The sequence below is a fragment of the Salvelinus sp. IW2-2015 genome, linkage group LG17 (assembly GCF_002910315.2).
Source record: "Salvelinus sp. IW2-2015 linkage group LG17, ASM291031v2, whole genome shotgun sequence".
NCBI lineage: Eukaryota > Metazoa > Chordata > Actinopteri > Salmoniformes > Salmonidae > Salvelinus > Salvelinus sp. IW2-2015.
Window position 1 is genome coordinate 31,680,186 of NC_036857.1, and position 18,522 is coordinate 31,698,707.

The window sequence follows — 18,522 nt, forward strand, 5'->3', positions numbered from 1 at the left end:
GGAACTAGAAGCACAAGCATTTCGCTAAACTCGCATTAACATCTGCTAACCATGTGTATGTGACCAATACCATTTGATTTGATTTGATTTTGTGACCTTTTCCTACAGAAAGATAGCTATTCATGACTCTTCGCAAGTTAGAATTTAATAGAGACCGCCTGCCTATGAGAGGGAACTGCCCCAATGAAATTGCAGGATTTCATAGCATAAATTGTAACACAGAGTAAATAGACCGGAATGGGGCGCTCAAATGTGTGTTCGTTCAGTCAGAACTCCTGGGTCTGCTCTAGTCTCCCTCCCAATGAGTCTCTCGTGCCAGACAGTTTACTGCCGCACGTGAGACTAGATCTGCTCTATCAGGTACATATGGCGCTAAAGCAAAAATCAAATGATCATAAAATTGTAAATAAAAAAATACAAAATCATAAGTCATGGGAGCCTGGGACCTGATATACCGGACAGCTACATCCAACAAGACCTGAAGGACTGAGGGACACGCTAGCTAAAACCTTCTCATCACTGATCTGGCAGAACAAAAAAGCCTGGCCAATTTATTATTTCCCCCAATGTTGTTCATCAGGTTCTACTGTAGGTGACAGGGGCGATATGATGTGTGGACTAAAACCGTATAAAATCGGGTGTATCACAAAGCATGATCAAATTAGTCAGCTACAGTAATTTTGTGAAACATTAAGAAATAGTTTGGTATTTTTTTTTTTTTTTTTTTGCTAAGTAGCTGGCTCCCATTCAATTTCAAATCTTTCGAAACTAATATCAGACTAACTCGGAAATATGTAGTCATGCTTTGTGATATTATGTTAGCATGACACAAGTCATTTTTCCAACAATTGTTTACAGACAGATTATTTCACTATAATTCACTGTATCACAATTCCAATAGGTCAGAAGTTTACACACACTAAGTTGACTGTGCCTTTAAACAGCTTGGAAAATTCCAGAAAATTATGTTGTGGCTTTAGAAGCTTCTGGTAGGCTAATTGACATCATTTGAGTCAATTGGAGGTGTACCTGTGGATGTATTTCAAGGCCTACCTTAAAACTCAGTGCCTCTTTGCTTGACATCATGGGAAAATCAAAAGAAATCAGCCAAGACCTCAAAAAATGAATTGCAGACTTCCACAAGTCTGGTTCATCCTTGGGAGCAATTACCAAACGCCTGAAGGTATCACTGTACAAACCAATAGTACGCAAGTATAAACACCATGGGACCACGCAGCCATCATACCGCTCAGGAAGGAGACGGGTTCTGTCTCCTAGAGATTAACGTACGTTGCTGCGAAAAGTGCAAATCAATCCCAGAACAACAGCAAAGGACCTTGTGAAGATGCTGGAGGAAACGGGTACAAATGTATCTATATCCACAGTAAAACAAGTCCTATATCGACATAACCTGAAAGGCCACTCAGCAAGGAAGAAGCCACTGCTCCAAAACCGCCATAAAAAAGCCAGACTACGGTTTGCAACTGCACATGGGGACAAAGATCTTACTTTTTGGAGAAATGTCTGATGAATCAAAAATAGAACTGTTTGGCCATAATGACCATCATTTTGTTTGGAGGAAAAAGGGGGAGGCTTGCAAGCCGAAGAGCATTATCTAAACTGTGAAGCACGGGGGTGGCAGCGTCATGTTGTGGGGGTGCTTTGCTGCAGGAGGGACTGGTGCACTTCACAAAATAGATGGCTTCATGAGGTAGGAAAATTCTGTGGATATATTGAAGCAACATCTCAAGACATCAGTCAGGAAGTTAAAGCTTGGTCGCACATGGGTCTTCCAAATGGACAAACTTCCAAAGTTGTGGCAAAATGGCTTAAGGAAAACAAAGTCAAGGTATTGGAGTGGCCATCACAAAGCCCTGACTTCAATCCCATAGAAAATTTGTGGGCAGAACTGAAAAAGTGTGTGCGAGCAAGGAGGCATACAAACCTGACTCAGCTACACCAGCTCTTTCAGGAGGAATGGGCCATAATTCACCCAATTTATTGGGGGAAGCATGTGGAAGGCTACCTGAAATGTTTGACCCAAGGTAAACAATTTAAAGGAAATGCTACCAAATACTAATTGAGTGTATGTAAACTTCTGACCCACTGGGAAAGAAATGAAAGCTGAAATAAATCCTTCTCTCTTCTATTATTCTGACATTTCACATTCTTAAAATGAAATGGTGATCCTAACTGACCTAAGACAGGGAATTTTTACTCTGATTAAATGTCAGGAATTGTGAAAAACTGAGTTTAAAGGTATTTGGCTAAGGTGTATGTAAACCTCCGACTTCAACTGTATGTAGCAAAATTAGATTTTTTTTTTTTAATTTTTTTTTTTACATTGGATAAAAGTAGAGACTCAGAGCTACAAAATGGTATATCATACACTACATTTCTGAGGAACAATGGGAAAGTCATTCTGCTTTGAAAGTGGATAAACTTACTTTTGAGAAAAGGGCCTTTGAATGTTTTGGTACCTTCTGCGCGAATTGGACAATATTCCTGTCAAAATGTAACGAGTACTTTTGGGTGTGTATGGAGTAAAAAGTACATTTCTTTCAGAATGTAGTGAAGTAAAAGTTGCAAAAAATATAAATAGGAATGTACAGTACAGATACCTCCAAAAAAGACTTAAGTAGTACTTAAAGTATTTTTACTTTCGTAATTTACACCACTGCCCAAATGCCTTCACATCAGTACATTAGCATACTTTATATACTGCTATACACGCACTTATTACATAGTATTCCATACATAAGTTAAGACTATGCAACCTGAGTTGAAACCTGAGTGAGGTGCACATGTACAGTACATAAACAGATGCATGCGCCATATATTTATGTGGTGGACACTTGAAACGGTCACATGATATTGTTGTGGTATATATTAATTTTATATATCAATATTTTGCTAAGTCTTGCTAAGTGGATTGGTCTCTACAGAAGGTGTAAACGGTACAGCGAAATGGTTACTTGCATAGTAGCAATATCAGAAATAGATAGTGTCGATATAAATAAAATGATATACAGTATATACAAGAACAATATCAATAACGCTATCAGTGATAGATGAGGTAGTTATATGCATACAATCAGGGGTAAAGTGGCTGAGCAGCAGGATAAAAAAAAATTGTAGCAGCAGCAGTGTGTTAGGAGAGAGTCGTTTGAATAGAGACACTGCAGATAGTGCTGATGACTGGTCCGTCCGAACAACGCATGAACAAGGGAATCTATTTTCGGAGAGCCTGTTTCTGTCCTGCCCTTGACTTTGGTACAGAGCATGTGATGTCCACAGCCTCTTTGACGCAAAACTCCCTGATTTTTTCAAAAAGATAAGTTTGTCTAGCTGTGTCCAGTCCAGGTGGTGCTTGTACAGGCAGACCATCTATGGGAGGAAGGATGTCAGCGTTGCGCAGCAGCTGAAACCTATTCCCGACAGTCCCAACGCTCCTTGGCGACAACAACACCAGGCTCCAGAGCATCGAAGCTGTAAAACAGGGAATAACAAAAGAAATCTGAAGACATTACAACCCTTCACAACATCAATTCACCTCCCAAGTTTAGATAAGAWGAATAACCTCACACAATGCAATGAAAATGATTTTCACCTGAAGTGCTGGTACTGCTTGATCTGTGGCAGCAGTACTCTGTACTTCAGGTGTTGTTGCCAGCCAAGCTTTCCACCAGCACCGTACCATCCTCCAGTCCAACCAGCTGTGGGATGTTGACCTGTCATGGTCCACCAGGCAAAATACCAGAGCACAAACTTGTTCTTGTTTTGGCCACTGCAGTTATCACAATTCAGGTCCACACGTGTTTCCCCAACTCCATAGTTGGTGAAGAAATGGTGCATGTAGTTGATGACTGTGCTGCTGCCTTTTCTTGCCTGGGCCAGCTCTCTTTTTAATGGGAGGCATTAGACCATTCTCTTTTTATGACTGGTGGAAGAGAGTCAGGTGTTTTCTACTGATGGTGAAAGACAAATTCCAGATACAAATATTTTTGCATTATTATACAATAGATGCAAAATGGCTTTCTGAGATGATATCACTACACACAGTTCATACATGCAATGCTAGCTAGCTAGCAAGCCATCTAATGTCAGCTGGCTAGCTAACAGCAAGCTTTAACTAGCAATACAAACTGATTGTCATAGCTAGCTAAAGTTAACCAAATAGGTTCCATAACATTAGGCTATAACTAGCAATGCGAAATGGCATTCTGAGAAAACATCACTGCACTACACACACTTTATACACGTAAGTTAATGTTAGCTAGAAAGCCAGCCATCTAACCTTAGCTAACGTTAGCTAGCTAACAGCAAGCTTTAACTTGTTTTATTTTGTTTAGACATGTCACGTTAACGTTAGCTAGCTATCTAAAAWTTTTACTATAATCCCAATCCATAAAGTCACATTACTAGCAATACAAACCGATTGTCATAGCTAGCTAAAGCTAACCAAATAGGTTCAATGTTAGCTAGCAATCCAGCCAATGTACTCCAGCTAGCTAGCTAACAGTAAACTATCATTTGCAATGAAAACAACTTCCTGACAAAATTAGAAATGTAGTATATCTGAAACTGTAGTTAGATTCTTACCCGTATACATGAATGAAAGCTTCACGGCAGACTGCAACCTCTTTTATTAAATAAGACGTCCTGTGTCATTTCCATTTAGTTTGCACAGCTTGTTTGGCCTGTTGTGTTCCACAGATTTCAAAACTTGGTCAACTTCTTCCGTGACAAACAACACTGTTGATCGCCGTTTCTTCCCCATCACTGTCATCAGAAGACTCTAAAATGTCTTCAATTAAAATGTTTTTACCTACATTAGGGATTTCCTCATCATCTGATTCATTTTCAAAGTCAGAGAAAGTCAGCATGGCACGATCGTCCTACAGAAAGTAGTCCATTACAACTTTTTCCCACTGACCTTTGTCGATAACGCCTCAGGGCAGCAATGTTATTGAGAGCAGTAGTAACATATTTGCAATTCTCCATGCCTAACGTTATATCTTAAAAAAAACTGCAGTAGAAAGGATTATCTATTAAGCTCAGTTGTCCTGAGTCTGCACAACTCTGCCAGGACCTAGGATCAAGGGAGATACTCAAGGGAGAACTCCAAGAGTGTGCAAAGCTGTCATCAAGGCAAAGGGTGGCTACATTGAAGAATCTCAAATATAAAATATATTTTGATTTGTTTAACAATCAATATTTTGATTTTTTTCACTATTATTCTACAGTGTAGAATAATAGTAAAAATAAGAAGAACCTTTGAGTAGGTGTTCTAAAACTTTTGACTGATACTGTAAGTTTATTCGTTTAATGTCTGCATCTGCTCCACGGGTCTCTGCCACAGAGTCGCACATCATCTTCTGGCAGAACAATGGGAGGGAGTGTGAGAGTTAGGAAGTGTGTGTGTATATTTTCAGGTGTTTGTGCTCTTATCCGCTTATTAGAAAAGTGTGTTCAAGGGTGTGCACGATGGGTAAAGGTTCACATTGGTGTACTGTACAGTGAAATAGGAAAGATGTCTTCACAATACTGTCATGCCATGCAGCAAGCTACGAAGAACATTATCATGATTTTCGCCACAATTATCACCATCATCTTCACTAACACCACCATAATCATCACCCATATCATCACGATCATCGTCACACCATCATCATCCTCGTCACCATGATTACCAACAACGCCACCTTAATCACCCGTTCACAATCCTTAGACATGCAGGACAGAGTGCTAACCATCTACCTGGTCAACCATGGGGAACTCTGTTAGTGAATTAATCAATGCAGTTTCCTAACAATCACACCAGATGATCCTTCCAGTCAGAAGTTACATGAAACCAAGAAAGGGGTCAATCAGATTGAGCACGTTCAAATCATCCACAAATTGATTTAGAGGTCATGCCTTTAGGAGATTATACAGCCATTGGCATCAACCAGGAGCTTAGTTATACACGTGAATACCAGACCTGGGTTCAAATAGTATTCAATTGCTCGAGCGTGCCTGGAGTGCCAGATGTACGGGTTGGTAGATTGGTTTCCGTTGCGCCAGGCAAGCTCAATCAAGCACAGCGATAGCATTTGGAGGATTTCCAATACTATTTGAACCCAGGTCCGGTGCAAACAAGACTCCCTGAAAGGATTTCACACAGGAGAGAAGATCAGGGGGATGGGGGCACGCTTCGAGAGAGAGAGAGAGGGTGTCACAAAGAGGGGCGAGCAGGGGGACCGTTCTTACCGCCATGACCCTAGGGGAGGGCTGCCTGTCGACGGGGCGATCAAACACCCGGTATTCCATTTTCTGTGTCACACAGTTACTTATCTGAGGGGGGAGACAGGGAGGGCACACACACACATTGAAAGGGTCTGCTCTTCACGTTGTGTAGAAGAAGTGTAATGATCCAGCAACACAGATGCAACAAACCTCTGGGTTTCCACTTACCCTGGATTGCTGACCAGGCTCGAACAAGTGTGTGTGTGTGTGCACTTCTGTATCTGTGTGCTTTTGTGTGTGTGTTTCGTGTGTGCATGTGTATGTATGTACAGTGGTTCTTCCTTTAAAAGTTGCGTCGTACTGCAACAGTGTTTGCGGGCTGCCACAAAATTCTATGGAAGTTATTAAGTGTCAGCCATTGTTGCCATTAATGGTAGTTAGTACTAGTTTGCCCTCCAGAGGGCATCTTTGAGAAGCTAAGTTATTGAAACGATATGGAGCTGTAGGCCACAGAGTCAAAGGGAGCCTTGAATAGAACAGACTATATTGGATAGATTTTTAGAAATGTAGCTTAATTATTTTGATGATTATTATGGTTTTTCTAACGGAAATGCATTTCTTACTGTAGCTGATGTACTGAAGGCCTAAGGGTTTCCGTTTGGAAAATATGGCACTATACAATGAGTTTCTATTCCAAGAAAATGAAAATGCATTTGTTACTGTAGCTGTTTTAGCATAACTTACTTATTGGCATAAAGGCCTACTTAAATATACAGTACATCAATCAATCACTCATTAATTTGTGCATGTCATCACACAGCATACAAGTTATCCATGTCTTTAAATACAGTCAAGCATTTTAGTTATACAACTGAATAACAAAGGGAGCTTTGATTCATTTTACAATCACGGCTAAAGCGATTTAATTAAGGGTTTCAGTTAGGGAAATATGGCGTTGTACAACGTGACCAGTCGGGAGTATGCCTAGGCTACTAAGTGACTGCGAGTGAAGAGCAAAATAATCCTTACATTTCCATGAAAATCTGATTTATTTATAACAACCAGTCCCCATGCTCTGTCATTCAGTGATATTTATTCCCAATTTGTTATGGATCCATTCAGATGTGGTTAGAAAACAGTGCATTTGGTGGGCTATGGAAAATATATAGGAGAAGTGACATGTCTTGCAAACATCCATTGATACTGTACATTTAAAGTCCCTAAACTCGGCAAGAGTCTATTGTCCTGCTGATAGTACATCATGGGTGGATGGCTTATAGCCCATCAAGAAAACGCTGTTTGCAGAGTCGACAAACAGGAGGTTGAGTTCCAGAGCTCACAGGTGTGCCTGGCATGCGACTCCATCTTGTGCCTCACCCTCTTCAACGCGTCATTCTCCGACTGACTCTCCACCAATACCACCTGGCTCTGGACCAATGCATCAGCTGATACATTTTACAATCTAAAGCGAATTCAGTACTGGTTTCAGTTAGGAAAATATGGCGCTGTACAACGGGACCTGTCGAGAGTAGGCCTAAGCTACTAAGTGAAGAGCAAAATATCCTAACATTTCCAAATAAAAATCTGATTGATTTATCAAGACCAGTCCCATGCTCTGTCATTCCGTGATATTTACTCCCTATTGTCCTGCTGATAGTTGAAATAAACATCTTCATTTTGAAAGAGTATTTTTATCATTCTTTTTTTAACGAAAGCTTAAATACTGTACAGTATATGCTTGATCCGACATTTTGCAAGTTGCATGAGGTTTGGAGTTAGAAATGTAAAACTTTAGAGTTCTTAATACATTGCAAGTTGGGGGGATTTTTTTCCCACACCTACAGTAGCCGAGTTGTGAGACTATCTTTTTGTAAAGGTTGAAGAGTCTATTGTCCTGCTAATAGCCCATCCTGGAAATGTTGTTTGCAGAATTCACAGCCTGCTACGCTTGTGAAAACCAAATATCTCCAACATTTATATCTAAGGGGCTTTTATATAATTATAATGCAGGGTTAATAATAATAATAATCATCGTTGGATAACAGATCGGCTCTTGGAACTCATTAAGAGAAGACTTCTATCTTCAATATAATCATTAATTCATAAGGTTAATTAAACCCATAGGTTTTAGGCCTGCAGTAGGTTATAATAAACAGACAATTACGTGTCAATTCATAAACCATGTGCCATGGAATCGGTACATCGAAAATCTCTTCCAAACTATTTTGTAATCTATATGGCACAGCTTTAAATTTTTTGGTCCTTAAATGAAACTGGTATATTTTATTTTATTTATCACAATTGTCGTTAATCAATGTTGGTCTTTAATGCAGGGCCGACAGACAAGTTCCTTATTTTGATAAAGGTTCCAATTGATAAAGTTTTTTTCATCAAATAGTATATTTGAGTTTAAGTACAATATTTGTTGTATCTTTTCTGGTGGATTAAACTGAAATTTCAACCAACTTTCTATGGCTTGTTTAAAAAAATAACGATATGTTGGAGATGATTTCATTTTGAAATAACCGAAAGTGAGTGGTTGTAATCTGAATAAAGGGAAAAAGGCCATTCTTGAACATGGGGTGAGACATTCTTACTAATTTGTAAATAAAGGCAGTTTGTTATTTAGAATGATTTATTTCTGTTTTTAGAGGGAGAGAAACCAAAAGCCCACCGTGCCTATTTTTCGAAAATCGTCAATTCACATGTCAAGTGAAATTCCCCCTTTGTATTTACCCAAGTTCTCTCTTAACTCCAGGACCACCAACAGTTTTTTGTTGTTGTTGCCTGATGCAGGACTCTAGTGCCAGAGAAGACTCAGACTGAAAACGCCTCCATTAATTTACGATTGGATAGTCAATTTGTGCCACAGTTTAGACTACCGATAGATCAGCATTCTAACTCCCCCTTGTGATAGTGTGGTGCAATGACAGAATGCCACCGTCTACCACTAATGGTCACGGCATAAGCTTGTCACTTTTAAAGGAAGAACCACTGTAGGTGTGTGTGTCTCACCATGGCCAACTCTGCTTCCAGCTCCTTGATCCTGTTCTCCTTTAGGTCCAGTTGGGAGCGCAGGGCGCCGGCATGCTCTGTGGATTCCTTGGTCTGCCGCCGCAGGTCCCACTTCTCCCTTTCCAACAGGTCCTTCTCCTTAGCCAGCGCCTTCACTGCATCCTCACTCTCCTGACAGAGAGACAAGGGAAGAGAGGGAGAGAAGAAAGTAAGAGGAGAGGGGCAGAGAGAGGGAGGGGGAGAAAGAGGGGCAGAGAGAGGCGAGAGACAGATAAGAGAAAGGGAGAGAGCAAAAGACCAGAGTAATAGTGTTAGATCGAGTAAGGAATCAGCACACATTCATTAATCTATTCAATCACTTATCCCATAACATAAGTTCATGACAATCATTACACAACTTCTGTGAAGCGTGCGATTGATGTGTACTTTCTATATTAATTACAGCTAACTACTCAAGCCTTTTGCTGCATGCCCAGCATTGTATGTCTGTGTGTGTGAGACGTGTCATACTTTTCTGTGCTGTTCGTAGTTGCGGATGAAGTCCCTTAACTGCTCCTCTCGGCTCTCTAGCGTGGCATAGAGCTGCTGCATCTGGTTGACGAGATCTGCTTTCTCCGCCTTCAAATGCTTCCGGTCCGCCTTCATCGCTATGGAGATAATAAGAGAGACCCGGTTAGCATAGCTTCTATCCACCTCATTTTCAAACATTGCTATGGGCACAGCCAAAGAATGGAAGTGATGGATTCAACTTCTGCTTTACTTCCCTACTGCGGCGCGCCTGTGGCAAACCAAATTATTTGAAGGAGTCCATTTATAGAGTATAAAAAAAGTAAAGTAAACAAGTGTATAAATGTAATGTAATATTTATTTAATTGAAGTTCGCTAACGTTAGTTTGACCTACTAGTGGGCTAGTTCTGTTGTGATAATAACGTTAGTTGTGTTGTGTCAAAGTTAAAGGCCATCCAACAAGCCAAAAACGAAAACGTTGGTGAGCATCCACACTAGAGAACACTGACAGTTTATCGTTCTGCAGCCCTACACCTGTCAATCAACTGATCAATGTATATTGCTTGCTGCCTATTAATAAGGTGGTAATACAAGACCATTCATGAAGTCTCTAATGTACAGATACTGGTTCAGACCATTCAATGCTTTCAGGGTGTGTTCATTATCATAGTGACAACTGCAAATAACACTTCAATGTAGGCTACATGTAGTCTTAACCTTTATAGAGTCACAAACCCGGATCCGGGATCCCCCCCCATCAAAAAAGCTGACTAGCATAGCCTAGCCTAAAGCGACAGGGATATCATATAATCAAATGTTCATGAAATCACAAGTCCAAGACACCAAATGAAAGATACAGATCTTGTGAATCCAGCCATCATTTCCGATTTTTTAAATGTTTTACAGGGAAGACAAAATATGTATTTCTATTAGCTAACCACCATAGCAAAAGACACAACTTTTTTTTGTCCACCATTTTTTTCCTGCATCAGTAGCTATCACTAATTCGACTAAATAAAGATATATATAGCCCACTAACCAAGAAACAACTTCATAAGATGACAGTCTGATAACATATTTATGGTATAGGATATGTTTTTTTAGAAAAATGTGCATTTTTCAGGTATAAATCACAGTTGTACATTGCAGCTGCAATCTGAAATAGCGTTGGAAGCAGCCGGAATAATTACAGAGACCGACGTCAATTACCAAAATACTCATCCTAAAACATTTCTGAAAAATACACAGCCTACAGCAATCGAAAGACACAGATCTTGTGAATCCAGACAATATTTCAGATTTTCTAAGTGTTTTACAGCGAAAACCAATATATCGTTATATTAGCATACCACATGAGCTACATCACCCAGCATTAAATCAAGGCAAAGGGGGCGATAACGCTATCGCCACACAAAATATATTAATTTTTTCACTAACCTTCTCAGAATTCTTCAGATGACAGTCCTGTAACATCATATTACACAATGCATATAGAGTTTGTTCGAAAATGTGCATATTTAGCCACAAAAATCGTGGTTATACAATGAGAAAAGTAGCTAAACTGGGCAGAAAATGTCGGGCGCCATCTTGGAGAGTGACTTAGTCTAATCATTAAATAATCATAAACTTGACTAAAAAATACAGCGTGGACAGCATTTGAAAGACAAATTAGTTCTTAATGCAATCGCTGATGTCCTCTTGTCCTGTCGAAATGGCCACTAACGTTCGGCATGTACAGGGAAAGTGTCCAACTCTTGAAAGTGCGTCACAAAGAAATGCCAGAAAATCGCAATAAACTGATATAAACTGAAATAATTCGGTTCAAAATAACAAGATTATGATGTCTTTAAAGCTTATATCGATAAAAACATGACCGGAATTATCTAAGGAGCTAAAACCAGAGCTTCCACAACGATACGCAAAGCTCCTCTTTCGCGCCCGAGCGAAGATCCAAAAGATTGGCCACCGTGATTCCAATTCAATTATAACCTTTGGGACTACGCAGAGAGTCCATTTCAAGTCTCCCTATTCGCTGACACCCAGGGAAGGCGTATGCAGTGCATCTCAACCAATAGAGGACAGGCAAATTAATACACAGGTCTCAGAACAGCCAGTACAATTCTGAATTCTGACATACACATAGGAAAATTGCTCTAAGTCGAGTTCTGTTTCACCCACAGACATAATTCAAACGGTTTTAGAAACAAGAGAGTGTTTTCTATCCAATAGTAATAATAATATGCATATTGTACGAGCAAGAATTGAGTACGAGGCAGTTTAATTTGGAGACGAATTTGGACTGTCGAAATGGCACCCCCTAGTGGCAAGAATGAAAAGAATATAGTAACTCGTATTTAAAAGTAGCGATTCAAAAACAAACACTGTTAAACCTGCACATCTATTACAGCATGTCATTCCCTCATTGCTCAAGTGGTTTGCAAGTGATTTCCATTTTTCTAATGGTTGACAATGCCTTTGGGTCTTCTTTTTCACTGTGCTCGTCTCTCTGTCTGTCCTGTGCAACTATTTGCAATGCATCAGTGCAACAATGTTATCATAATTGGCCAAAAGTGATCACACCAATGCACTTTCTCTCCTCAACATTCCCCAACATGCATTTTCTATGCTGTAGGCCTGCTTTACATTCATCAATTAACAAGAGCAAGCCTGCTTCTTTCCCTGAATAGGCTATTAAGCCTAGTGTAAATATAAAAAATAAATAAATGTCCTATAGCTTTTCCTGGGATTTCACGAGAAGAGGAATGGCCTATTGCAGAGAGGCTTGCGTAGCCTATAGCTCAGGGGTAGGAAACCCTGTTACTGGAGTGTTGCAGGTACTGCAGGATTATGTTCCAGTGAGGCACCACACCTGAACAACTGAGCTATATGATCAGTTCAATGGTTGCCTAAATTCAACACACCTGGTATTCCAGGTTGGTTAAATCAAAAACATAAAGTGCCTGCAGCACTCCAGGACCAGGGTTGACTACACCAGCTATATAGCATGTACACTGGAACAGCTGGAAGAGAAAGGCTAGTGATGTGTAGCCGAAGTAAGAAGCTAAATATTAGGCCATTCATTAGCCAAATAGTATGGCTATAGGCTAAATATTTATCTTTTAAAGTGCAAGAAAAAAAGTTTACAGATTCTGAAATGGCAGATATGTAACACAACGTGCCATTGGAACACAGGAGTGATGGTTGCTGATAATGGGCCTCAGTACGCCTATGTAGATATTCCATAAAATATCAGCCGTTTCCAGCTACAATAGTCATTTACAACATTAACAATATCTACACTGTATTTCTGATCAATTTGATGTTGTTTTAATGCACAAAAAATGTGCTTTGCTTTCAAAAACAAGAACCTTTCTAAGTCACCCTGAACTTTTGAACGCTAGTGTACAATTTCATAGAAACTTTTAAAATGGTCATTAATTCTCATTGTTGTTTCTAATTACCACTTTTATATCTTTATCTTTGAAAATTATTACTGGATTAGCATGTATTCATTTTGTGAGAGCTGCCAGATACACTACATGACCAAAAGTGAGTGGGCACCTGCTGTCGTATTTCTGGTCGATATGCTGGTGAGTTTCCGCCACTCTGATATCCAAAATGTATTTCCGGCTGTATGTAATAACGCAAGAAATAACAAACAAATCATCAAACTGCAAAGATGCTAAGAAGCTAGAAACCGAGTGGCCATGTCTATCGGCACCACCTTGATAACCTAATGAAGCCGGTGACGGAAGTGGTTAGCTCGTTAATGTTATCGGCAAAGTCTCTGAACATATTCCAATCAGCGCTAGCAAAGCAATCCTGTAGCATAATATCTGGTTCTGATGACCATTTCTCAACTGAGCGAGTCACTTCTGCRTCTTGTTTGAGCTTCTGCGTGTGACCAGGAAGCAGGAGTACAGAGTCATTATGTGATTTGCCGAATGGGAAAGATGGATACCTAGTCAGTTGTACAACTGAATGCATTCAACTGAAATGTGTCTTCCGCAATTAACCCAACCCCTCTGAATCAGAGAGGTGCGGGGGGCTGCCTTAATTGACATCCACGTCATCGGCACCCAGGGAACATTGGGTTAACTGCCTTGCTCAGGGGCAGAACGACAGATTTGTAACTTATCAGCTCTGAGATTCGATCCAGCAACCTTTCGGTTACTGGCCCAATGCTCCTACCCACCAGGTTACCTGCCGCCCAGGGAGAACTTTATATGCTTGCGGGTAGATTAACAGTGGTCTAGGTCTCTATTGCCCCTAGTGGCAAAGGAGACTTGTTGATTTTAGTTGGGCATCACGTGTCTTAATGACGTGGAATAAAGTTTGCCGGCAAACGGGGAAATCAGCCTCCGGTTTCAAGTCTTCCTGCTTCTTTATAGCCTCACACAGATCGTTACAGTTGAAGTCAGAAGTTTACATATACCTTAGCCAAATACCTTTAAACTCTTTAATTTTCACAATTTCTGATATTTAATCCTAGTAAAAATTCCCTCTCTTAGGTCAGCTAGGATCACCACTTTATTTTAAGAATGTGAAATGTCAGAATAATAGTAGAGAGAATTATTTATTTCAGCTTTTATTTCTTTTTTAGTTCTGACGACACATTTTATATAAAATTGAGGTCAGGGCTTTGCGATGGACCTCTCCAAATTCTTGACTTTGTTGTCCTTAACTTCTCTAGGGTAGGGGGCAGCATTCGGAATTTTGGATGAAATGCATGCCCAAATTAAACGGCCTGTTTCTCGGGCCCAGAAGATATGATATGCATATAACTGGTAGATTTGGATAGAAAACACTCTAAAGTTTCCAAAACTGTTAAAATAGTGTCTGAGTTTAACAGAACTGATTTGGCAGGCGAAAACCTGAGAAGAATCCATTCAGGAAGTAGTTTTTTCTTTGGTTTGTAGTTTTCTATTCAATGCCATTACAGTATCCCTTGACTTAGGACTCAACTTGCAGTTTCTATGCCTTCCACTAGATGTCAACAGTCTTTAGAAAGTGTTTCAGTCTTGTATTCTGAAAAATMAGGAAGTAAGAGCAGTCTGAATGAGTGYYCRCTAAAGTTTCACTGAGCTTTTTCTTGCGCACAACTGAGAGAGTGCGTTTCTTGTTTACATTTTATATTGACAACGTTATTGTCCGGTTGAAATAGTATCGATTATTTCGGCTAAAAACAACCTGAGGTTTGAATATAAACATCGTTTGACATGTTTCTATGAACTTTATGGATACAATTAGGATTTTTTTGTCTTCCTGTTTTGACTGCGTTTGAGCCTGTGGATTACTGAAGAAAACGCGCGAACAAAACTGAGTTTTTTGGGTATAAAGAGACTTTATCGAACAAGAGGAACATTTATTGAGTAAATGAATGTCTGCTGAGTGCAACCATATGAATATCATCAAAGGTAAGGGATTAATTTTATCTCTATTTCTAAATTGTGTAACTGTTCTATCTGGCTGGCTACTGTTTGTAATGATTTGTCTTGTGGGCTATGTTCTCATAATCGTAATGTATGCTTTCGCCGTAAAGCATTTTTTAAATCTGACACCGTGGTTGGATTCACAAGAAGTTAATCTTTAAACCTATGTAAAATATGTCTTGTTTTCTGAATTTTTATAATGAGTAGTTCTGTATTTGAATTTGGCGCCCAGCAGTTTCACTGGCTGTTGAAGAGCTGGGACGTTACCGTCTCACGTGCCCAAGAGAGGTTAAGCAATTTTGCCAAAACTTTGGAAGTACTGTATAAGAAATGATAGTGGATACATTTTGTGAAAATAAAGTAAAAATACATGGCGAAAGAATCAAAATAGCAAAGTTGGGTCGTAGCTCGGAAAACGGCGGCAATACAGTACGGCGACATCTAATATATGCACCATCTTTGACTCATCACATACGATGCTGCTACTGTCTATCTATCCTGTTGCCTAGTCACTTTACCCCTACCTGTTTGTGCATATCTACCTCAATTACCTCGTACCCCTGCACATCGACTCGGTACTGGTATCTCGTGTATACAGTGTTAACATTTTATTCATTTAGCAGACGCTCTTATCCAGAGCGACTTACAGGAATAATTACTCATTGTATATTTATTCCACGTGTTTTTTTTCTCTCTCTGCATTGTTGGGAAGGGCCTGTAAGTAAGCACTTCACTGTTAGTCTACACTTGTTGTTTACAAAGCATGTGACAAATACAATTTAATTTGATTTGACCATCCCAGCGCAAACTTTTCACAAGGACAGATTCACCTCCTTTTTATCCCCTCTGTTCACCCACGGTCTCCAGGAGACAAATCACCATGCAAACGTGAACAAATCACCATGCCAACGTGATGTATGACTGAACCACCAGGCCGGACCGCAAGAACCCCCTCATTGGTCAGGCCAACAAGAAGCTCCGCTCCTCTCTGCACATTCTTTTTATTTTTTTTGTATTTATTTCACCTTTATTTAACCAGGTAGGCTAGTTGAGAACAAGTTCTCATTTACAACTGCGACCTGGCCAAGATAAAGCAAAGCAGTTCGACACATACAACAACACAAAGTTACACATGGAATAAACAAACATACAGTCAATAATACAGTAGAAAAAGTCTATATACAGTGTGTGCAAATGAGGTAAGATAAAGGAGGTAAGGCAATAAATAGGCCAAGGTGGCGAAGTAATTACAATATATCAATTAAACACTGGAGTGAATAGATGTGCAGAAGATGAATGTGCGAGTAGAGATACTGGGGTGCAAAGGAGCAAGATAAATAAAGAAATAAATACAGTATTGGGATGAGGTAGTTGGATGGGCTATTTACAGATGGGCTATGTACAGGTGCAGTGATCTGTGAGCTGCTCTGGCAGCTGGTGGTTAAAGCTAGTGAGGGAGATATGAGTCTCCAGCTTCAGTGATTTTTGCACATGCTGCTGGAAACTATATCAAAGCCCCCTTTGCATCGGCAACTGTTCGGCAACAAAAACTCTCTACAACCCGGCAAAGCCTTGTTCATTGTCACAGTGCATGGAGGGGTGGGGTGCATTCATAAACAACCAGAATTGGGGTTGTCTCAGTTCATTCAGAGAGCCAGAGGTTCTGTGCTAAGCCGGACAGGTGAGAGGAAATCGCCAGGGTGCCTCATTTGCTGTCTGCCATATTAATTGCTTCCATTCTCAGAAGCACGGGGGGCTTGTCCAAGACTGGCCCTCCAAAAGTCATAATATGAGACAGGGCAAACCACAAAGGATCTGGGCAAATAGACCTAGAGCTAATGTTGTGTGTAGGTGTTGAGTTTGAGGACAAGGCAGTGGAAAAATAAATGTTGAATTGATGTCTTTTCAAACACTGTCTCTGTGATGGAACAAGCACCTGTGTATGTGTGGATGTTCGCATGTGTGTATGTTTGTGAATTAATGCATGTGTATTAACATACACTATGTGTGTGCGTGCGTGCGTGCATGCATGCGTGTATTCATCAGCTCAAGGGCACTCCAGGTAACAGTGGGATTGAGAGAACAAACCACACTGGTAAAACAAATGCATTGCCAGCAGCAGGACACAGACCAATCTACCCACGGTTCCCCAAACACATCACAGACCAAAACCATACCCCATTTGTTCAACCTTATCTCATCATTGTCTGTGAGACACTGGCAAAAGTGGTTTTGATCACACAAAGCACACGCTCTTTTGACAATAGCAGTTGGGGTTCTTTCATACTGTGGCTGTGCCCGAAACGGAACATTATTCCCTATATAGTGTACTGGTTTTGAACAGAGCCCTGTGGACTCTGGTCAAAAGTAGTGCACTATTAGGGAACAGGTTACCATTTCCGACACAGCCTTTATATTGTGAGCTGATAGCACACTAAAAGCCTATACCCTTCTCTGTAGTGCACCTGGAGTGTTTGGAGAGGAGATGGGGGGGACATGAAGTGGTGAAGTGGCTTCATTCAGTAGTGTGTTGGGAACATCATGTTCCTGTGGGAGCTCTCGTGGCTCAAGAGGATCCTACTTCCTGTGTCTTGTGACTGAACCACAGTGGGAAGCGGACTGACCATAATGAGTCTTCAGCAGGAAACAGGCTGATATACTAATTTTCCACTGGAAAAAAACACATCACTTTTGTTGTTGTGGGCTTTCAGTTTTATAGTTTTCCAAGACGCAAGTCAACCAACCGGGAAAAACCGGACAATGTCAAATCAATATTTGATTTTGGCGGATATTCAATTGAGTTTTCAACAAATGTGATTGCAACCCTTGAAAATGAGAGTCTGTACCGTTGCTTACTTTTTGTGAATTCAACCCCCAATATTTATTGATGTTAAGTCAGTATGTACAAAATATATTAAATATGACATGTATAACATAAATCATGACTCAAAATGTCTCAGGAAAAAAAACATCACTGTTGTAAAGAATGAATATAAGATTCCTGTGGTTGTGATGAGGCATGTGTAGGATTGTGTGAAGGATTTTTGAGGGAGTGTTATAAAATTATCCTCATGTATCTTTTTTGTCACAGAAAAAAAGTGACTCCTGCTACAAAAACACTACCAGGCACAATGTTTGTAGCATCAATGGATTTTCTTTTAAATGCACCTCCAGGATTCAGCCTTATGTAGGAATMATATCTTAAATGGCACCCTATTCCCTATGTAGTGCACTACTTACAAAATAAAAGTAGTGCACTACAAAGGGAATAGGGTGCCATTCAAGCTTGGTCTACTATTTTGGTGATTACAGTGTGAATCTTCAGAGATGTTGGAGACA

General features: G+C 40.1%; 1 protein-coding gene across 1 annotated transcript in view; it reads right to left on the reverse strand.

The window, feature by feature from the left end:
• LOC111976384 (kazrin-like) overlaps nt 1-18,522 on the reverse strand; it is a 114,000-nt gene that overhangs the window by 10,855 nt on the left and 84,623 nt on the right. Inside the window, exons 3-5 of the mRNA XM_024005181.2 lie at nt 9,754-9,890; nt 9,244-9,414; nt 6,253-6,336 (exon numbers count right to left, since the gene is read on the reverse strand). Coding sequence (XP_023860949.1) covers nt 6,253-6,336; nt 9,244-9,414; nt 9,754-9,890 — 392 coding nt within the window. The remainder of the gene's footprint in view (nt 1-6,252; nt 6,337-9,243; nt 9,415-9,753; nt 9,891-18,522) is intronic.